General features: G+C 41.8%; 1 protein-coding gene across 8 annotated transcripts in view; it reads left to right on the forward strand.

The window, feature by feature from the left end:
- The window catches only part of LOC117973323 (autism susceptibility gene 2 protein-like), a 219,343-nt gene that overhangs the window by 77,716 nt on the left and 120,754 nt on the right, over nt 1-20,873 (forward strand). For 7 of the 8 annotated variants that reach the window (XM_059032724.1, XM_059032725.1, XM_034925294.2 and 4 more), the window contains exon 4: nt 1,136-1,171. The exons of the other annotated variant lie outside the window; for it this stretch is intronic. In XM_059032724.1, coding sequence (XP_058888707.1) covers nt 1,136-1,171 — 36 coding nt within the window. The remainder of the gene's footprint in view (nt 1-1,135; nt 1,172-20,873) is intronic. 8 annotated transcript variants of the gene reach the window in all.

Below are 20,873 nucleotides of genomic sequence, written 5' to 3' on the forward strand. Positions count from 1 at the left end.
GAGGTCCTCCCTTTCACAGCAAGGACCCTTTCAGAGTTCACCAGAAAAGAGTAGGCACTGCTGTGCCAGAGCCCTGGTCTTGTTCGGAGTGGAAATGTTTGGCTTGAGTGTTTCATTCAGGTTGACGTATTTCATTCAAGCCTCTCTGTGTGCAGTACAGTGAGGTTCTGCCAATCTATTCTGCACACTGTAGGCAATGTGACACAGTATAAACGTCTGATGTTTTTCATATGTAAAATTGACAGAAACAAAAGGTTTTCTTCATATCGGATTCTATAATGCAAATTCTGCATGGCTTTGTTATCCAGTTTAGTAATTACACATTACGTGATATGTAAGTACATAGTTATTACTGTTGTACTGACATTTAAGAGCTGTATAATTCCATGGTACTAGATGTGTATTAGCGTTTGCACTCTGTAATGACAAAGCTTGTCTGGTTGACCCAGTCAAATTTAACTTGAGTGAGTTTTAGTTTGAGTTGTCTAACCACAGACATGAATCATTGAGATGGAAAAACATACCTGTGTAAGTTTAGCAGAGATTGTGTTAGCCTGTCAATCTGGTTCTAAGTCTAGTCTGTATCTACCACTACAACACCCACAGGAGGGTAACTAGTATGATTCATATAATGGAACTGGTTTCAAACATTTTACAGTTTGAAAAGAAATGATTATCTCAAAAATACTTTCAGTGCACTTCTAGTCTATCTACTTTGTCTGAATACTTCATATAGTATGTTATTATAATGCGTGTACTAATACCGATCCAGTCGTTCAGCAGCATGTGTCAATATTGTGTAAATTCATCAAACAAGCCAATCAAAGCCCAAAGTAACTGCATTATACCTCAGTTTCACTGGCTCTAGCTGAAGATCCTCAAAGGGTGCTACTGACAATGTGTGGGCAACTCCGATCCTGGAGGGCAGTTCTACACCAGGTTTTACAGGATCCACTGAGATAAATGAGCTTTAGGGTCTGGAGTATGGTTTGGAAAAAAGAGCCCGAGTTGTGGAAGGGCCCGAGTCGGCCACACATGCTTTCTGGCATTGGCTTCTGGACTGGTGTGCCTGTACCCTGTGGTGTTCCACTCACGGTAATCATTGCTGTTTTCTCTTTCTTTTCTTTCTGTACAGAGTTCCACTCACTGCTTTTCAGGACATGGCTACTCGGTAAGTGTCATTTCCCTCACATTTCTGCAATGGAGTTTGAAAGACAGCCAGCATTCCCAAACGCAGAACATTGCCCGGTCTCTTACTGTACCTGTGTGCCCAGTTTGTGTTCGTGTCTCCATTGCAACGGTCTGGTTTCACTGGAATGGGATCTTTCACTGCTGTAGCAATCTCATTGTTTACGATTGCTAACCAGGTTGCGTTTCAGACCCCTGATTTCTAAAGGGAGGTGTCTTTACAAATCAGTTGCCAGTGGCACTTTGTTCATATGAAACGCTGTTATTTTGCTGCTGTACAGCTGACATTGCATATGAACTGTACATTTCTGTAAAGAAATCTCAGGACACTTTGTTTTTCTTTTTTAACTCAGCTTCGCTGTTTTAAGAATCATTTTAAGAAAATGTTCTTGTTAGTTCTCTACAGTTCGATCTCTGGTTTCTTGAGAGAATAAACAACAGAGACCAAGAAAGAGCTCACTGGACTGCCAGTCAGAGATAGACAAATCTCACTGAAGTCCTTCGAAGGAATAGAAGGCAGGTCCTTGCCAGGGAATATTCCAGCTTGATGCACGAATGAAAGAAAAGAATCTGGAGCAGGCTTGTCCGTGAGGTGGTACAGATTGAACTGCATTGCTTCAGGGACTGAATAAGACACCTGCTGGGGTCTCACATGAGGAGGCCAGTAGTATAAGCATGACAAAACCTGACAAGCAATCACCTCTGAGCCCCCTCCGGTATCGCTGGACAGGCAGGAGAGAGAGCGTGTCATCATGTGATAACAACTGACTGAATCAGAACTGAGAGAGAGAGAATGAAAGATAGGCAGAGAGATAGAGATACAGATCGAGAGCTTAAACAGGAAGTTGCAGGTTCTCAAACTGCTGGCTTTTTTCTTATTTTTATCTGCGTGCGATATCTGCGGTCTAGCCCTCTCTCTAGCTTGCGGACAGATTCTGGTTTTGCATTCTGAGATGCGCTCGTTCCATTTCATGTCAGCCTCATCTGCTGCTGTGTGCTTTGGGCGTTGTGGTTTGGCTCGGAGGCCCTGGGGGGGGGGGGGGGGGGGGGTTCAGAGGTGTGCAGGAAGGGCGCGAGGGAGCAGATGCGTGAAGCGGCACAGACATGACTAACTAGGTTATCTGATGGTCACCTCGCAGCTTGGTAATAATCCCCAGCACTGTTTCTGAGAAGACTTCAAACGCAGGTATCTCCACCACTTGTGGAGATTAAATGGCAGAAAAGTCTCGCCTTATCTAGACAGCTTTTCAGAGGTGTTAACCTCTAACCTAACTGCATGATTGAAAGAGTGCTGTCAGGTGTTCTTGCCATTTATTTCTCCGCTGTCTGCAAGGGCTGTTAAAGGACTTCGCGTGGCTTTAAAAATAGTTTTTACGTTTTTAGGAAGACTCTTGTGTGTCTGTGTTGGATATATCAGCTCTGTAGGTATTCTCTGTGGAATGTTATCAGTGTAACATTAAAAAAGCAATCCACCGATTTTTCTTACAGCTCCTGTGCAGCTAAAACTACCACTAGGGAAATATAATCTGCTGTTTTTGAATCCAGCAAGTTTATTTTAACTCAAAGAGTACAGCTAGGAAGCAATATGTGTTGTTCAGTCCAGTACTTCAATAATGACAAATGAAAAAGGGATTTTTTTAAATTATTTATTTACTATCAGGTTTATACTAGTTGAAACAGGAATCTGTCAGTTTTAGCGTTTATGGGAAAATACTTTGTCAAGCAAATCTCCTTCTGGCACTTTATGGAAATAAGTATCTTAAAAAATATGGGAAGCATGTAGACTGTATAATAAGAAAGTATATGTTTAGCGGTACCAATATGAAGCAATTGAAGTGTAGGTATGCATGCTTAGGTACCAGCTGAGTGCATTGAATGAACGATCCAAAATGAAAATAAATGATAGTGCAAGACCCCGTCTCCTTACTAGAGAGAATTGATGCACATGCAGGCAGGCTTGGTGCCCTTACAATCATTACAATTCAGCAGCTTATTAAATAGAACGGTTTAGCATTGGTAATGAAATGTTGTTTCACAACATTCTCTATGGTAGTTAATTCTACACCACTGGGACACAACTTACCAGCTTCTTGCTATTGACAATACAATTCATTACCCTGGCTTACCGTTCACGGTTCAGTGGACCCCCTTAAAAAGGGTTTTGAAAGGGGGCGCTCATGCCTTTAACAGGGACCCCAACCAGTGTCAAGTCCACGGTCTGGTTCCTTGTGATTCTCCAGGCTTTGAGATCCGATCTGAGTTACCACAGGGCTCACATGTGTCATTGAGTTATAACAGAGCTCACATGTGTCATTGAGTCGCAGGGCATTGGCCAAGCTTCACCACTGCTGCTTGGATACCTGTGTTCATCTGATCCTTAACACTGCAGGATGCCCTCATCCAAACAGCTGCTGGAAGGATAATTCCTCTTTAGAGTAACTCTCACAGCATGAGGGGCATTTGCCATTGACAATACTCTGCTAATGTTGAACTGCTCTGCTCTTTGATCTGGGTGACAGTCATTTGAAACGCAAGTGTTTTTCTGCTGGGGGGGGGGGGGGGTTCTTTAATATCTAAATATGCATTTTAGATTAAAACCATCTCGATTTAAAATTATGTATATTAAACGGCGGGCAGATTTTGTATCTTTTGAATAGACACTGTACTGTACCTCCTTAGCCCTTTTATGTCCTATTTTAACATTTGGCCGCACGCAGACGTTCTCATTTGCCTGACATTCATGCTACAGTTTGGCACGCTCTCTAAATAAAACAAAGAAAGAAAGAAATACATGCAAACGAGGCTCGGTGTGAATTTCATGCCTCAATAGTCAGTCGCATGGAATCAAATGGAGAGGAACCCCTTGAATTAGGCTGAACTCCTTCCACTAACAGACATTAAAAAGACTGCATTAGAGCCGAAGAGAGTAGTCTTCACCTTAACTTGATATGCAATCTCAGTGAAGCCTGCTGTCTTTAAATGCCTGTGTATTTATACATATCCTTGGTATATTGATTTACTGCTTCCCATTTTTAAAAGAGGAGGCAGTGGCTGCAAATCTGTGGAAATCAAAAGTAGTGATGACATCACCCAACTACAAAGTGATGACATCACCCATCTACAAAGTGATGACATCACCCAACTACAAAGTGATGACATCAATGAACTACAAAAGTGGTGTGCTGCCATATTTACATTAGAAAATACGCTTTTGAAAAATAAGTATATATAATCCTCTACATAACCCACTACTGGGGGGGTTCAGTACATTTCTACTGCATGGTATTTGTTTTTAACTGACACAGATAACCTCTTGATTTCTCACATTACATCATCAGCTATTCCTGGAATTCTTTATTCTGATAGAATTCCTCCTGGTTGATCTTTATTTATGTTATTACTGCACATGGGCCGTGACATGGGGATCTACAGTGAAACGCCCACATCACTCAGCTGCCCTATCTGCTCCTCAGGCAATGCACTGCTCCTTTACAGAGATGAAGAGATTGTGTACAATGCACTTAACTGAAGTGAAGGCTTTTCAGAGCACACTTCCATACCCCACCCCACCCTTTTTACTTTAGCTTTGTTCAGGGTTTTTAAGATTGTCAAGTTCAAGTGATTATTTCTCTTTGAGGTCCTGTCTTTATAACCGGTTCCTCCTGTTTACTTTGATAGGGATAGATTCAATGGAAAATGTACAGCTTTTATTTGTTCCCTGTTTATTCAAACTGCCAGACGCAGAGGGACACCCCCTGAACACACAACAACTGCATTTAGCACAAGTGTCATAATCTTATAGTGACATTCAGAGTCTCTTGAAGGATTGAGTTCAGTGTCATACAGTATCCGCGGGTTATATACAGAATATATTGGTTCTCCCAATGGTTATGTGCAGCCAGGTGACAGTATCTGTTTTGTACATATCAGTAGATTTGCTTCTTGCACTCTGTGTGCCATTGCAACCTGCATCTATGCTCAATTCTCTTCCTTCTCAAATTGTCCTATAGTGCCTTCTCACTCACCCCCTACCACCTTCCCCAGCACAGTTTACCTCCAGGGCTAATCTGTTTTTGTCCCACAATGTGCTGTTTAGGCTTGCAGGTGTCCATGCAGCACTGGCCCATCCACACAGTGCAAATTAGTAGAAGAAACCAATAGCCCAGCATGACACAGTTAAAGCACTGACATTGCCAGGCTTTCCAGAGGGGCCTTTTGTGTCAGAAGCACACCACGAGGCCTGTCCGGGTTGAAAAACCTGTTTGTTTATCCCTGTGTGCGGGCCTGCTTCAGAGCAGAGGCCTGCTGCTTGCCTCATGCTGGGGACTCAGGCTGTTGCCGATAGCAACAGCTAAAAATTGCTGTTAACCACAGCAGGGTCCACGACACATCAATCATGTGGCACAGATAAAGGCTTGGGGCTTTGGGGACCTATTGAATGGCTGTTTTAAAATGATTTCCAGTGACTGCACACCCTATGGTTCAGACCGGAGTAATTCAGTGAAGGAAACTTTATTTTCACTGGAAACCCTTTGATTTTTCAGTGAGGGGGTGGGGAGAGAATCCATTTGGATAAAAGGGCGACATGGTGCATTAGAGAGGCTTGGCTTATATAAAATAAAGCATCTCTGCACAGCCCAGTCTTGCAGAGTTCATTCCTAAATGCTGTTACCACTTACTTTTTATATTGCAGATTTAAGTTTGATGAGCTTGGGTACAGCATGGCAGGACAACATTGTTGTGAAGCAGTGCATACTTTACTTGGTATCATGGTAGTGCCTCAGTATCAACATCCACATTGTCTTTCTGTTGTTGGTATATGGTCTGCAAATGGTTAAGATTCAGAGTAAAACAGTGGCATGTCAATGGAGCCCCAATGCTTGTTGTTTTGCAACGATTCTATAAGGGAAGGCAGTTCAGAAGTGACCCATTCTATAAGGGAAGGCAGTTCAGAAATGACCCATTCTATAAGGCAAGGCAGTTCAGAAATGATCCATCCTATGATGGAAGGCAGTTCAGAAGTGACCCATTCTTTAAGGGAAGGCAGTTCAGAAATGACCCATTCTATAAGGGAAGGCAGTTCAGAAGTGACCCATTCTATAAGGGAAGGCAGTTCAGAAATGACCCATTCTATAAGGCAAGGCAGTTCAGAAATGATCCATCCTATGATGGAAGGCAGTTCAGAAGTGACCCATTCTTTAAGGGAAGGCAGTTCAGAAATGACCCATTCTATAAGGGAAGGCAGTTCAGAAGTGACCCATTCTATAAGGGAAGGCAGTTCAGAAATGACCCATTCTATAAGGCAAGGCAGTTCAGAAATGATCCATCCTATGATGGAAGGCAGTTCAGAAGTGACCCATTCTTTAAGGGAAGGCAGTTCAGAAATGACCCATTCTATAAGGGAAGGCAGTTCAGAAATGACCCATTCTATGAGGGAAGGCTGTTCAGAAATGACCCATTCTATAAGGGAAGGCAGTTCAGAAATGACCTCATGGACTCATGGCTTTTTCTGTTTCGCTGTCCCATCCTGAAGGGATGCTTTGAGGTTGGGAGATACAGAAGGCATCTGAGGGTTTATGGAAATATTCTGGAACAGAAATCCATCCTTAACATTGGATTTTACTGGCAAGCAGTGTTTTTTTCTGTGTATTTGCCTATGTAAAGTATTTTTAATGGGGTTCCTCTTGCTTTTCATTATAAATCATGCACTTACATTTGACTTTTTGCCTCAACATCATGCAAATTCCTTCTGATAAGATACTTTGTTTCCTCGGCTCATTTGCATGTGCAAGGCAAATCACTATTTATACGCTGAAGGGGCGGGTGAAGCCAATATGAACGACGGAGGAGGCCGTTAGCCCTTAACTTGTTCGTTTGTGCAAAAGTGTTCATTGTCTTTGAACGACGCCGAAGAACCCTGATCAAAGATGCAGGCACCCTTTGTTTTAAAGACACAATTATTTTACACTGCTCTTGACAGCCCAGCAGTTTCAATGCCTGTTTGATGCTCATATTTCAGTTTGTGCTCAATTTTCCAGCTGAGTTGACTAAAGCAAAAGGGTTACTTACACACTGTAGCATCGTGCTGTTAAAAATACTTACCTGGTCGCTGCTGTCAAGGGCCCTCTGTGTGTTTAAACATGTTAATTATTAATTCATTAATCAGGTGTAAAAAATCAAAAAGAAAGTTGTGATAGCCAAGATAGTCATCACACCATGCATGCAAGACCTAGAACACTGGTTCAGCTGCTATACCGCGTTCTACCGTATCCCTGCTTCCTTTAGCCTGATTTACTTCTAACATCCCTTCCCTAAATTATTTCCAGAGGGACCTGGGAGTAGGAACTGTGATGGGATCTGATATTCTTCTCCTCCTCGTTTTCCTTAGCGCTGTCCGGCACGATCTCACCGGCGACTGACCTTGAACAGGGATGTTAATCGCATGTACAGCTCAATAAAATAAAAAAGAGGCTTCACAGCTTCATGGAAGAGTAGTGTTTCCGGATTAAAAATGGCGGTGGTTTCTTTTGCCTGCAGCTTTCTTTTCTCCTCCCCGGCCCTGTATCTTCTGCAGCCTGAGAGAGTGCAATAAATCAAAAGGATTTATTACATTGCAGCTTATTAATTCAGCGCTAGGCATTTAAGAAGAGCCCATGTGGTTTAAAGGTGCAGGATCGCCTTTCAAAACTCGAAGCATCACGTACACTGGCTCAGTAGATGGACTCGGATGCGACCCAGGATCTTTTTGCCGCGAGCCCCCTTTGCTGTCCTATAATAGAGTCTCAAAGTTCTGAACCGATCTCTTGTGTGTGTGACTTGGCTTTGGTCTGTCTGCATACTTTTCATGGGTCACCTCAGCTGCACTATCAGAACAGTAAGTCCACATGTCCATTAACACTGTATGCACACTGTGACTTTCTACTTGGTTTTACAGGGTGTACCACCCTGGATGTGCAGAAGCTTCGCGGAGGTAAACGCACGCGTGTGTATTTTCTGAGGCGCTTCCACATTTGAACCATGTATTGATTTCGATGTGTGTGGTGGGTTCTTCGCGGCTCTCCTCATGACTAAATGTACACACAGTTACAGGTAGATTGCCTGAGGCAGTACACAGGCCCCTCCTTGCTTAGACAGGAGGCCCTCAGGCCACGCTAACCCCCCAGAGGACCCACTGGAGTATAAACAATGGTTGAAATTCAGCAGAGCCTGAGGCTATGAACGTATTACACAGGCACAGTAGGCACTACAATGTTTCTTGTATAGCGCCGGTGAATTCATTGCATATTAACCATTGGAAGTATGGCCTGTTCTCGGCATGAAAAAAAGCATTGTGTCAAATATTTGAATCAATAGACTGTTTACCACAAATGAAGTATCCATTGCAAACCTATGGCAGCTTAGTGATACCAAAACATCTGTTGTTTTGAAATATGGGTTGGAAAAGGGGAGGGATGTATTGTTGGGTAAAAAAAAAAAAAGCTGTTTGCTATTGCACCTCAGATAGGTTGTATGTCGTTTCTCTTTCTCTGTTTTTACCAACGTTAGATGAGCTGTCTGCTTTAACCCTTACTATAATGTAGGTAATGAAATACAGGCTGTAAAAAAAAAAAAAAAGTGATCCATTATGTTAGTCCAATGTGCAATATTTCAGAAGATACTTGAATGAGATAACAGGGTTAGTCAGCATGGTATTATTATTATTATTATTATTATTATTTATTTCTTAGCAGACGCCCTTATCCAGGGCGACTTACAAGATATCACATTATTTTTACATACAATTACCCATTTATACAGTTGGATTTTTACTGGAGCAATCTAGGTAAAGTACCTTGCTCAAGGGTACAACAGCAGTGTCCCCCACTGGGGATTGAACCCACAACCCTCCAGTCAAGAGTCCAGAGCCCTAACCACTACTCCACACTGCTGGTATTAACATGATCAAAGCGCAGTTCAGACAGGACAATTGTGACTCTTTGGGACATTTGTTTGATAGAAATCCCAATGAATATGTAGTGTGTTTTTGATAACGAGATGAATATCAATTCCATTCAAATAAATCACGAGTACACACCAATCTGGGTCAATTCAGCTGATCTGTTCTAAACAGTAACATGCTCTAAACCCCACCACTGAGAACCAGAGCTATGAAAACCAGACTATCTATCAGAGAACGCAGGCCTCTGCAGAGTCTGTAAAAGCATTTCAAGTGGCAGAGAGGATCCTAGTTAGTGACTCACAGGACAGAGGTGTTTAGACAGATCCGCCAGCCTTTAAATCATTCGTCAGACTCCATTGTGTTAAATCATTACTTGCTGAAGTTCCTTTGTGTTCCTTGACAGTGTTAATAGACAGCCAGTGGGATTAATGCATTTAGCAGTACAGTTTTTAAAATAGAAGCTGGTTCTATGAGAACTAAGTAGGTCAGGCTGTATATATTCTGAGGACTCAGGAAACATCTCCCTGCTACACCTTGGAGCCCTGCTCCCAGGCCTGGCTCTTTAACCAGTCTCATGTATTCTGTTTTCAGGGATAATAAATGTGAAGTAACCTCAACCCACCCAAACCCCATCTGTCTGTCTTTAAGTACTGTAGGTAGGTAGGCAGATTACAGAGAGCGCTTTATAATTACCCTGTCAGGTGATACTGTTCTATTTACAAGGACCATGAGTGTTAATGACAGCATGGCTCCTTCCCTGGGGGCCCTCTCTCTAAAAAAACACTGCAGAAGAGCAGCCGGGGTGGAACGGAATGTCTTTGTTAAGCTGCTGTAGGTACAGTTTTGGTCTGTATTGAGCTGCGGTTTTTAATATGATAGCTCTTAAGCCACAGTGCACCGTGTTGCAGGATCCTGCTGTGGTTAGTAAGCCAGGCTATTAAAGGCGTTGAGCAGGTTCAGCCTATTTCCTGTTATACGAGAGCGCGTATGAAGAAACCGCACAGGACTGGCATCAGTTTCACAGGGTTCAAGGCGAAGGCGCAATGCAGTGGTTTTTTTGTTTTTCCATTTAGAAGTGATAGTTGACGGTTTTAATAAAGTGAGCATGTGCATGAAATCCTATTCATTGTGTGCTCGTACAGAATCATTTGCACGCAGTTATTTTGAACCCGAGGAATTGTTGCTGTCTGAATAAAGAGCCGTTCTTTTTTTATTATGCTTCTTTTTTGGTCGCTCTTGGATGAGTTTAATAAATGCTATGCTCTTTGTACCTGTTGGTTTGTGGGGGATGTTGGCCCCACAGTAGAAGCTCAGGGAGGTTGTGCTCTTAATGCAGCTCTCCCCAGATGTATCTGCCGCGTGCAAGAAGAGATCTCTGACTTTCACACGAAACCTTCGAAAGAAGAGTTAGTCTTACTCTTCTAGTTTCAATCCTTTCCCTGTGCTTTAATTGCAGCATTACCCCTCTACTATATACATCATCACAGGCCCAGGGGTATCATCCATTCCCATCATTAAAAGTGAGCACAAAGATATGAACACTTCAGCAGTAGTAAAGTCTTTTAAAAATGACTTTTCTTTGCTGATTAGAAGCGCCAGCCCCTTGTTGTTCCTGTTTTGTTTTTTTTGATGACATTGGAATATGTTGGCTTTCTTTCTTAGTTTGATAAAACATGTCTGACAGAAGTGCTCAGTAGGGACACCTGTTGATAACACAGCCACCTGTTTCAGAACTTCAGCGTTCTCACAATTCAGAGGCAGGCTTTTCCCTAAGCCCCTCATCTGTTCTGTCTGAGCAGTCTTCTAAAACACCTTATCAGACACGCTAGAGAAACTTAATGTCTAGCTTTGAATTAAAGTAATGACTTTGTGTCTTTTTTTAGAGGACTCTATTTAAACTTGAACACAGATCTATGGTGATTCTCAGATTCAAACAATACATTGTTAGAGAAACTCATTGTGAGTTTTAAAAGGAATCCAAACTGTAAGATCAGATTTTTGTATCTCAGTATTCTCTTGTTGGTATATCTATATAAAGCAGCGGTTATGCACCCACTCCCTCTGGTCTCATGGTGGTGGAATTAGTGGATTTAGCGAAGTGGGTTTACTGCACACTGCCATGCTCAATCCAGACTCCAGACCGACGCAGTCAGGATGTGTAACCCTAGTAATAATGAGGCATGTGGTGCATAACCCTGGAAACCCCCACCTCAAGCTCTGTGCTTCTCGTGAGGCAGCTCCAGGGAACCCCCTGAACTGCATCTCGGTCCCTTGAGATAGAAGGATTTGCAGAGCTGTATAAAAACCTGGGTCTCGAGTCACAGAGGAATTGGCAAGGCTTATCCTTGGGAACCCCTTTGGCGAAGTTCTGAGCCCCACATAATAGCTGGATTTGCAGAGCATATCCAATGGGATGCATGCCCCAAATCTTGGATCCATTGTTGCGGCAGGATTAGCTAAAGCATTCCACCTAAACTGCAGGCTGCCTAGAGACAGCCAATGTGCTCCCCATTCCCCAGTGGAGGCAGCAGTGGGATCCCAGGCCAGGCACAGACTTAATCATAGCTGCCAGATGGAACCTGGATTAGATTTCAAGAAAAAGCGAATGTGTTTAGTTTTCATTTCCATTGCGAGTTCTTACATTTTAATGTAACACCTCTGGGGCCTGGGAGCATTACATGGCTGTCCTTGAATAATCGACACTAACTGCTAGCCAATGCTGGGGAGACATGAAATTAGCAAGCAAGGCAATTTGGCACAGTGATTATTGGCTCCTTCGAGGCGGTTCCTGATGATTTAAGAATGCCAACATTTAAGCAAGTCAGATCTCATTACTCTTCAAGGTTAATTCGAGCTGCTTCAGAGAGAAGTAGCATCTGGATGTGAAATCTTTTTCTTTTTCTTTTTTTTATATAATAGAGCAGATCTCGTCCCGTAATTAGGGTGATCAGCTTCGTAAAGGGCCACAGCCCAATCAGACGTCAGTGACAAATGGTTAAAAAAACCACCTTTAATTAAATCATTGACAGTCCTTTTTTTTCTACCACCTTTAATATCTGCCCTGTCAAAAGGTCTCATGTTAATTCCCTTCTCCGCAAGAGGATCTCGGACCAGGTAATTTCGCATGTCAGGTTTTTAGTGTGAAAGGACACAAAGCTATGGCACTAGAGTTTATATATTTCTAATGAGCTCTGTTTGTATCATTGGTCTGTTGAAAGGAGTTCTAGTTAATGTTGTTGCCCCTGTTAATGTTGATCTGCTCCACAGCATGAAATAGTAAATCATCCACAACTTAGTCACTCAATCATAAAATCCAAGGAAACTAAAGACTTTAGGCTGGTGTCCTTGAAAACTACAGCTATGGCCAAATGTTTTGCATCACCTACAATTTTAGGATTGAGACATCATAATTAAAAACAAAACAAACAAACGAAGAAAACTATATTAACATCATGTACTCAAAGAAACCACAAAATGATATTGCAAAAGTCTACCAGAAGCCATAATTGTAGTACGGTGTTTCATGTTAGTTTTTTGAAGTTTTTTTAATTTGTCAGTTTTTCGTTAAGTATATGGAAAACTACAAAGCGCTGTGTAATTCAATATGTTAATGTAACATTATTCAGCAGGTTTCATTCGACTTTGAGGCAAGATCAGTTCATTCTATAGGGTGGTAGAAATCTTTTGGCCACAGCTGTACACTGCCTTCAAGACGAAGAAGTTAATTTAGTTCTACTAAGTAATAAGGTTTGGGGAAACTTGTTTGATTCAATGTAGTTAGTGGAAATGTCCCTTTTGCTTGTTAGTGACCTTGTATTAAGTAGCATGCTTAATTATAAGGGCTTGTGTTGGTTTTCCCACTGTGTCGTTTATTGCATGTATGTTCAGATTGTGGCATGACTTAATTAAACGTTATCTATTCTGAGAGAGAACTTGCGTGTCCTGTGCCCAGTTCTGAGTTTTCAAGTCTTCATCTGATTAGTTATTTGATGCAGGAAAAGATCCAGATAACTACAGAGGGGTTAAGGAGGAGCCTGGTAGCAGACAGCTTAACACGTCCATTCACAACCAGGTAGGTTCATCAGTACAGGTCACACAGATGTGTTCACCCACTGAAGAAAAAGCCAGGGACAGCATCTCTTTAAGATCACACCTCTGCTCTGAAATAAATGAACATGAAGTCAATTCCACTTTCCTCAGCTCATTTGAATTATTCACAGCCCTGGCACTGCTGCACGCTTCGTCATGTTAAAGTGCCAGTGACATTACTGATGGATCAGGGATCCTTGCGGAGCGACTTATGCTAATTTATTTAGATGGAAGTTGTTCTGATGTCTGTTTCAGGGATCAAGGAAACATGCCCTGAAGCTCAAACCTTAGCTTACTGTATTCAGAGCTGCTGGCTCCTAGGTTCAAATGGCATAACCACTGTGCCAAGACTACCAGATAAGAGGACGTGTGTTGAATAAAGGAAGAGCAAACCACGGGACATGAAAAAACAACCACCATTCATTTGATAAAGGCCATGAGAGTTCAAAAACGGTTTTGAAGTACTGCTCTGGCATCGCCCTATAGAATGAACTCATATTGCTTCATAAAGTCGAATGAAACTTGCTGAATAATGTTACGATAACATAATTGTTTACATAGCACTTTGTAGTTTTCCATATACTTAATGAAAAACTGACAAAAATTGAAAAATGTGACATTTTTAAATCTAACATGAAATACTGTACTACTATTATGGCTTCCGGTAGACTCTTGCGATATCATTTTGTAGTTTCTTTGATTGCGTGATGTTGAATAAAATATCTAAATTATGTTCATATAGGCTTTTTTTTTTTTGCTTTGTTTAATTATGTTTCAATCCTAAAATTCTAGGTGATGCAAAACCTTTGGCGATATCTGTGGTAGGAGTAGCTGTTTTGAAGTTATTTCTTACTCAGTAATGGTTGACAGGGTCCTCCTGATCGGTAAGTGTGGTTGCAGTGGTGACGCAACATTCCAATCTGTCGTTTCAAGTTGGGTAAAACCTGATTTAAAAAAAAAAAGATATGTATTTGACCTTTAAGGTGGTAGGTGACATCTTTAAAGGTTTGCTCATTGTAACAGGTGGCATTCTGGCCATCGAATTACGGGAAATGTTTTTGCGTTGGAGCTCCCACACGCATTGGATAAAGTTCCATTGCACGTTACAAGATAAAAGAGTGCAGCTTCGTGAAGTTTCTCAACTTTGCAAAGCCTCCTCCTCGACATGAGAGAGTATTCAGATAAACCAAACCAATCCACCACTTCCCTTCTGAAATGTCACACCTCGCAGCTTTACTGACAGCAAGTCCTGATAAAACCAAGTCAGGTAAATAACAATTGAAGAGAAAGCAAAGAAGGTACCCACCCTACTGTCACTGACAAACAGCTCTGTCTCAAAGAGAAAGCAAGGAAGATACCCACCCACTGCTACACTTAAGAAGATAACTGATGTTTATTTACATTTTGCAAAGTCTTGACAGCTCCACCATGCTATGCCTGACAAGGGCGAGTCAGTCAACGAACTCTCTGGAGGTGAAAGACGAGTTCAGAGACACGTATGTGCTGTTACAGCAATCCCTGTCTGTCTGGAATCGACTCTCCAGAGGAAGAGTGTGAACGCTGAGATTGTATCAACACGAATAGCTCAGGGCCCACAGAAATAAAAGCACAAATGTGCTTAAGTGATGAATAGTTGTAATTGTATTGGGGGTATACTAGTTAAGCGATTCTACCCGTGAAGGCTGTACCGTGTGTTAACTGACCGTGACTGGAGTTATGCGTCCTGAGCCGAAGGCGAGGCTCTAACTAAAGTCAAGTTCAACTAACACACAGTGGAGCCTTCATCAAGAGGGCTCTATCGCTGTAAGATAATGATTTTTCTGGTTGTTCTCTTTAAAGAAATACTTTTGAAACCTACATTTACCTTGAACTTGTAATGATTCATCAGATACCCTTCCGCTGAGAACATGTTTTTAGGAAAATAGTGCCAAGAATTTTCATAAAGGATAACACATATAATTATAGAAAATAAATAAATAAATAACTTTTTTACTTGTCAGAGCTGCTTTATTTTATCTGAACAGTGGCACATATCTGAATGGAGCAATGTTACTGAACTGTCCGGGTCTCTCTGTTGTTGTGTCTGCACTCCAGTCAAGCTGACAGGATGTGATTGACTGTTGCAGGTACAGCATTGGTTGCTTTCCTCGATACAAAGTATTGATTGGCTGGTTTTGGTGGATAATAAATTCATTGTTAACCAATTGTTTCTTTGTTTAGTATTTACTGTCCAATAGATGTGAACTATGCTTAAAAATGCAGCAAGTCAAAAAGAAAAAGCCAGTTCTTTCACAGATTGATTTTCAGTTTGATTCACAGGTGATGCTGTGACGTTCCAGCAGGCATCTACTGTGGATTAATGCCCGCTATAGCTGGAAGCTGATTGGCTGATGATACTGAATCTTTTTCTAATAATTATCAGGGCAATCTTGTTATTTTAAGTGTAGTCTCTTACTGTAAACTGCATTGCTTTTGTAGCGACCTGTGTTGCTGTGGAATGGAGATTACAATCTAACCACATGCTCAAGTACAGGTACGCTTCCTGTTCACACTTAGGCATTGCACCGTGCAAGAGAAGATTCCTGGAACTCTGTATCACCATGTGTCTTTATGACTGTTTGCTCCGGCTTCATCATGGGGCTGCAGAACTTAGCAAGGTGCTATTCTACTGCACTGCTGTGGCAATACCATAGCAATGCAATGGTTCTGTACTTAAAGGCAATGGAAGAGGATACTACAATGTTATGAAGTTGAATGGTGCCACAGTGGCTGTAATTTCCTATCTTGCTCATAATGATGTGGGCGACTGTGTTGCCATGGTGGATGCTGTGGAGGTTTGTTAATAGTTCTGCTAGGGATTACCAGTCATCCACTGCTATTGTAATGGTATCCCAATAGCGTTTCTTAAACTTTTTTTTTGTAAGGGTTCACCAGTGCGTGCCATTTATTCCAGATTAATCTCAGCGATTACTGGGGTTTCATTTTCATCTCTGTAAAAGAACTCCATCGGGGTGCATTTGAGGGAGAAGAACCAGAACTGATTTCATGAAAACATTCTATATGTTAAAGCAAAACTGAAAGCTAGCATTAAGACCCATCACTTTCTTTTAAAGAACCTGATTCATGTCATGAAACCTATATCCCTTGTATTTGCAACATGTACCAACTGCTGCAGTGTCTTCTAACTCGCTCGATGAACAGGTGGCCCCACGAGTCAAGGACGCTGCAACATTTCAGTCAAATGAGGTTAAGGAGGTGAGGAATTCAGAAGAGTTAACTAGTGTGGTTTTCTTTACCCAATCATGTTCAGGAATGAAGCCTTGAGGGTAATGCTAGGCCTTTCACAAGTTGCAAAAGATGTAATTACACAAATTAGCTCAGCAGACACTCAGTGTTGTACCCTTGATGGCTGCTTGTAGCTTTAGTTGATAATTAGCACAGAGTTACAAAACCACACATTGTTCCTCAGGCTGTACATCCAAAACCTGACAACCAGCAATGAATAATTAGGGATCATGTTTCTGCCAGGCAGGCAGAAAGAAAAAGGAGAAATGATACTCCCTACGACAGTTACATTTCCACTGAATACCTCTAGGATTGCTTCAGAGTACGTTGAGGTACTGTATTCTGTTCCATGGTAGTGGCCATAAAAGTACAAGCTATTTCCAACAGCTGATGTATTTCCATCTATGAAAGAGGATTGAATTGGAGATTAGTCAAATCAGTCAACACTTCGAGGCAAACCCAGATCAGAGTTGATGAGGTGCTTGCTGATTGGCTTTGTGATGACATTCAATGTGTCTGTTGCATTTTTATTATAAGACACACATACAACAACCAGAGCAGAATCTGTGCATTGTATTCATTCCACCCTGGTGTAGAACTCGCATGTGTCATTTGCAAGAACCGTTCTTTCTTGTTAATGCTATTTTTTTATTTGAAGTGCATTCTACTGTAGGTTCCAATTAATGTCTACAACCTTTTCTGTTCTCATTTGCCACTGAGGTTGAATACAAATGTATTTAAAATAGGTCCTCCAGTTTCCTTTAGCGGCAGAGCCAGATCAACACAGTACGGACTAAAGAATTAGCTCCAGCCCTGTCGCGCTGATGGATGAAGTTAGTCAAAGAGCGACTACTGTGAAGGACACTAGAAGTGGGTTTTACATTCTGAATTGCCATGAGAGAGGGTACAAATACTGAGGTATTCCTAAACAGCTTCCCAATGAATTCAAACAGAGTGTAGCCTCTTATTTTGTTTTTTCTTCTTACATGCCCATAGACAAAGCTGTCCTGGAACTGGTCAAACTCAATGTCTCCTTGACCTAGTTTCCTGCTCATACCATGAGGACACTATCTATTATTCAAGGTAGCTTATTTTAATGTACACCTCTGTGGATTTGCTACCTCTTAAGAGGATTGCTTTCATGAGTCGAGCTGCCATGACAGTGTTTTCTCATTCCAGATAGTATATGTTGACTGATACAGTGTATTTCACTGTAGATCCAAGCTATTCTTGCACATCTTCCTGTGAACCCACAACGGCATTGTTTCATGTTTAAAGAGCTCTTTGTGTCCTTACATGATTCATGGTGCATATGGGAATGTGGTGTAATATACAATCTACTGTCTGGCACTGCTGGTGTTATCTAGTCCCATAGCAGGCTAAGACAGTGCATTTCTGTCTACAGTACACTCTGAGATATGAGTCTTACTAAATTCAGGATCAACAGCCTACATTTTGTGGGAGAGTGAAGGAATTTAATTTTGCTTAATTTGCTGTCTGTAGGCAGATTGGGAAGGGAGTACTGTAGTTATCCTGCGGCTCCTTGTCATTATGGGTTTCCCTTCCATTGCCTTTGCTGTGTTCACTGCTTCATTGCCTCTTTCATCTTGAAGCCAGCCAGTGCCCGTGGCATTTGTGGAATAATTCAGTTTTAGCTGTGTTAATAACTGCAGTCAGCCTTAAGAAAGGGATGCATTAACTCTCCCTTTGTTTGGCTTCATTGTTGACCAAATGAAATCAAGGGCTCTTTCGCTCTCTCCCTCACCCCCCCTCTCTCTCTCTCTCATTATATCTCTACCTCTCTCTCTCTCTCCCTCACTCCCCCTCTTTCTTTCATTCTCCCTCTCTCTCTGTCTCTCTCATAGCTCTACCTCTCTCCCTCCCTCTCTATCTCTCTCTCCCTCCCTCTCTCTTTCTCTCTCTCTCTCTCTCTCTCTCTCTCTCTCTCTCTCTCTCTCTCTGTGTCTCTCTCATTATATCTCTGCCTCTCTGCCTCCCTCTATCTGCCTCTCTCCCTCTCTCCCTCTCTCTCCCTCTCTTTCTCTCATTGTTTGATTGCTCATTTCCTGAAAGACCTGACTGGGAGAGGAGGCTCGTTCCCCATGGAAGCAATCAACTGGAATATAAGGCCTTTAAAATTACTTAGGAGGTAATTTGGTTAATATTTTTTTTTCATCGCTTGTGTAAATGAAAATGCGTCCCTGTTGACACATTCAGAGCGTGCAGCATTTTATTAACGAGAAGTGGAAAGTGGTAATGAAGTGTGAACACGCTGCTTCCTTCAATTTAGACCAGAGGTAGCACTGATTTTCATGGTTTCAGATTTAATGTGATATTATTACTTCATCCAGCCGTAGCCAAAAATTAACTTAGGCATGCGATTTTCCTCATCAAAGTCAAGGATCTTTCCATCTTTAGAAGGGAGAGGTTTATTTTCTTATTATCAGTACCTCCCCAGAGGAGACCTCGTGTTCTCTCTACTGTAAACTCTAGCTGGCCCAGAAGTAACTATGGGCCTCCTTTGCAATTCAGACCAGGCTTTATTTATTCATTTACTTATTTATTTATTTATTTATTTATTGCATTTATACAAAAGTGTCGCAAAGCACTGTACAGTACATAGCCAAAAAACGAACAAACCACAATGCATTTGTATAGCATGTCACACATACAACTGCCACAGTCAGACCATTTGTGGAGCAGACAAACACAACTCAGGCAGCACTGAGAGATCTCTTTTAAAAACAGTAGGGTACAACTACAGCCTTAGGGACCTTTTGCCAGACACTTTCTAAATAGGCACTACAGGTACTGTGCTTGTGTCAGGACTGGCTGAACTGCTACCCATTCCAAGGTGTCAATGCAAGCCTCATGTGGTCGTTCATACTTACCCACTGCAACAATATCTTTGGACTGTTTTACTGTTACTCATTTAAATAACCCAAGCAGGCACGTTTTGTCGTTCTATATCATTGTCTTATAGATACTTACCTTGAGGCGATACAAGCTAAAAACATTACCAATTGGGCATTTACCACTTTAGATGCGAAGTGAGAAAATGTACACCTACTGATGAGCAATCCTGCTGTTATCTTTACACACACACACACACACCCCTTCTATCTCTAATGCTGGGCACCTACAATTAGACACTGGAGACTAAGCCACACCAGAGCGGTTTGGGGGACGGACTCACAAAAGGGATAATCACTGTGTTTAGGAGCCGTGTTTAACTACAGGGTAAGGCGATGCATCACAAGCCTGCGCTGTTATCACAAGACAAACACAAAGGGATCCCTGGGAAGGCTGTTTGCAGACTGCAATGAGCGCCGCTGATGCGCACATTAATCCCGGACCCTCTGGCTCCTGCCGTGGAGAAGCGACACATGCCGAAATTATAGGTTCTGTTGGTAGCTGATGCCTGCGGGCCTGTTCGCACTCTGTCCATTGAGCCGTTGTGTTTTCTATAAACACCCATTACACACAGAGAGAGAGAGAGAATGAATTAGTCATAAATTGATAGCTCTTTTGATGCAATGTGGAGAAATGACAAATCCTCCCATTGACTGAGTAACGGGTAATTTTGAAGAATAAATAGCCAAAACGCCCTCAGTCTTCAAGGGGTTGTGTTTGCTTTTATGCAAAGGGGGGGGGGGGGGTGAATAGGGTGCCGTCAGTGTCAGCAGAAGTAAGATGAAAACCAGACAAGGCAATCAAACATCCACAGGTTTTGAAATGCAAAGTATAACTGGTGCTTTATGATAAAAACCCATTTAACATTCAAAGTAAGTAAGCTGGCATTGCAGTTCCAGAGGCAGGTTCCCTTTGCATATATCTGTGAGCATGTTTTTCTAAGATATGGAAGTCCTATTCAGTCAAATACACACATTTCTCCAGATGGCTCTTGCATAACATGTTCTACTCCTTTTTCTTTTTTTCACACTATATTTCAGTGTAAGTGTTGCTGAATTACCATATCACTGCCAAGACACACTGGTGGGTGACATGCATTTGGTATCGCTTCATTCCATATTTTTTACCGATTTCAGTGTTAGCCTCATATTAACCTGTATCAGTATTTCAATGTTAGCCTCATATTAACCTGTATCAGTATTTCAGTGTTAGCCTCAGATTAACCTGTATCAGTATTTCATTGTTAGCCTCATATTAACCTGTATCAGTATTTCATTGTTAGCCTCATATTAACCTGTATCAGTATTTCAGTGTTGGCCTCATATTAACAGCTCATTTTCTATTTCCCTTGTATACGGGAAGTGTTTAATACAAGTTTGACTGTATAGTGTCCTACACACGTACTTCCACACATCCTGTACTTACACCCAGTCAGCCTCTTGTAGTGCTTCCAGTTTTG

The sequence above is a fragment of the Acipenser ruthenus genome, chromosome 11 (assembly GCF_902713425.1).
Source record: "Acipenser ruthenus chromosome 11, fAciRut3.2 maternal haplotype, whole genome shotgun sequence".
Taxonomy (NCBI): Eukaryota; Metazoa; Chordata; class Actinopteri; order Acipenseriformes; family Acipenseridae; genus Acipenser; species Acipenser ruthenus.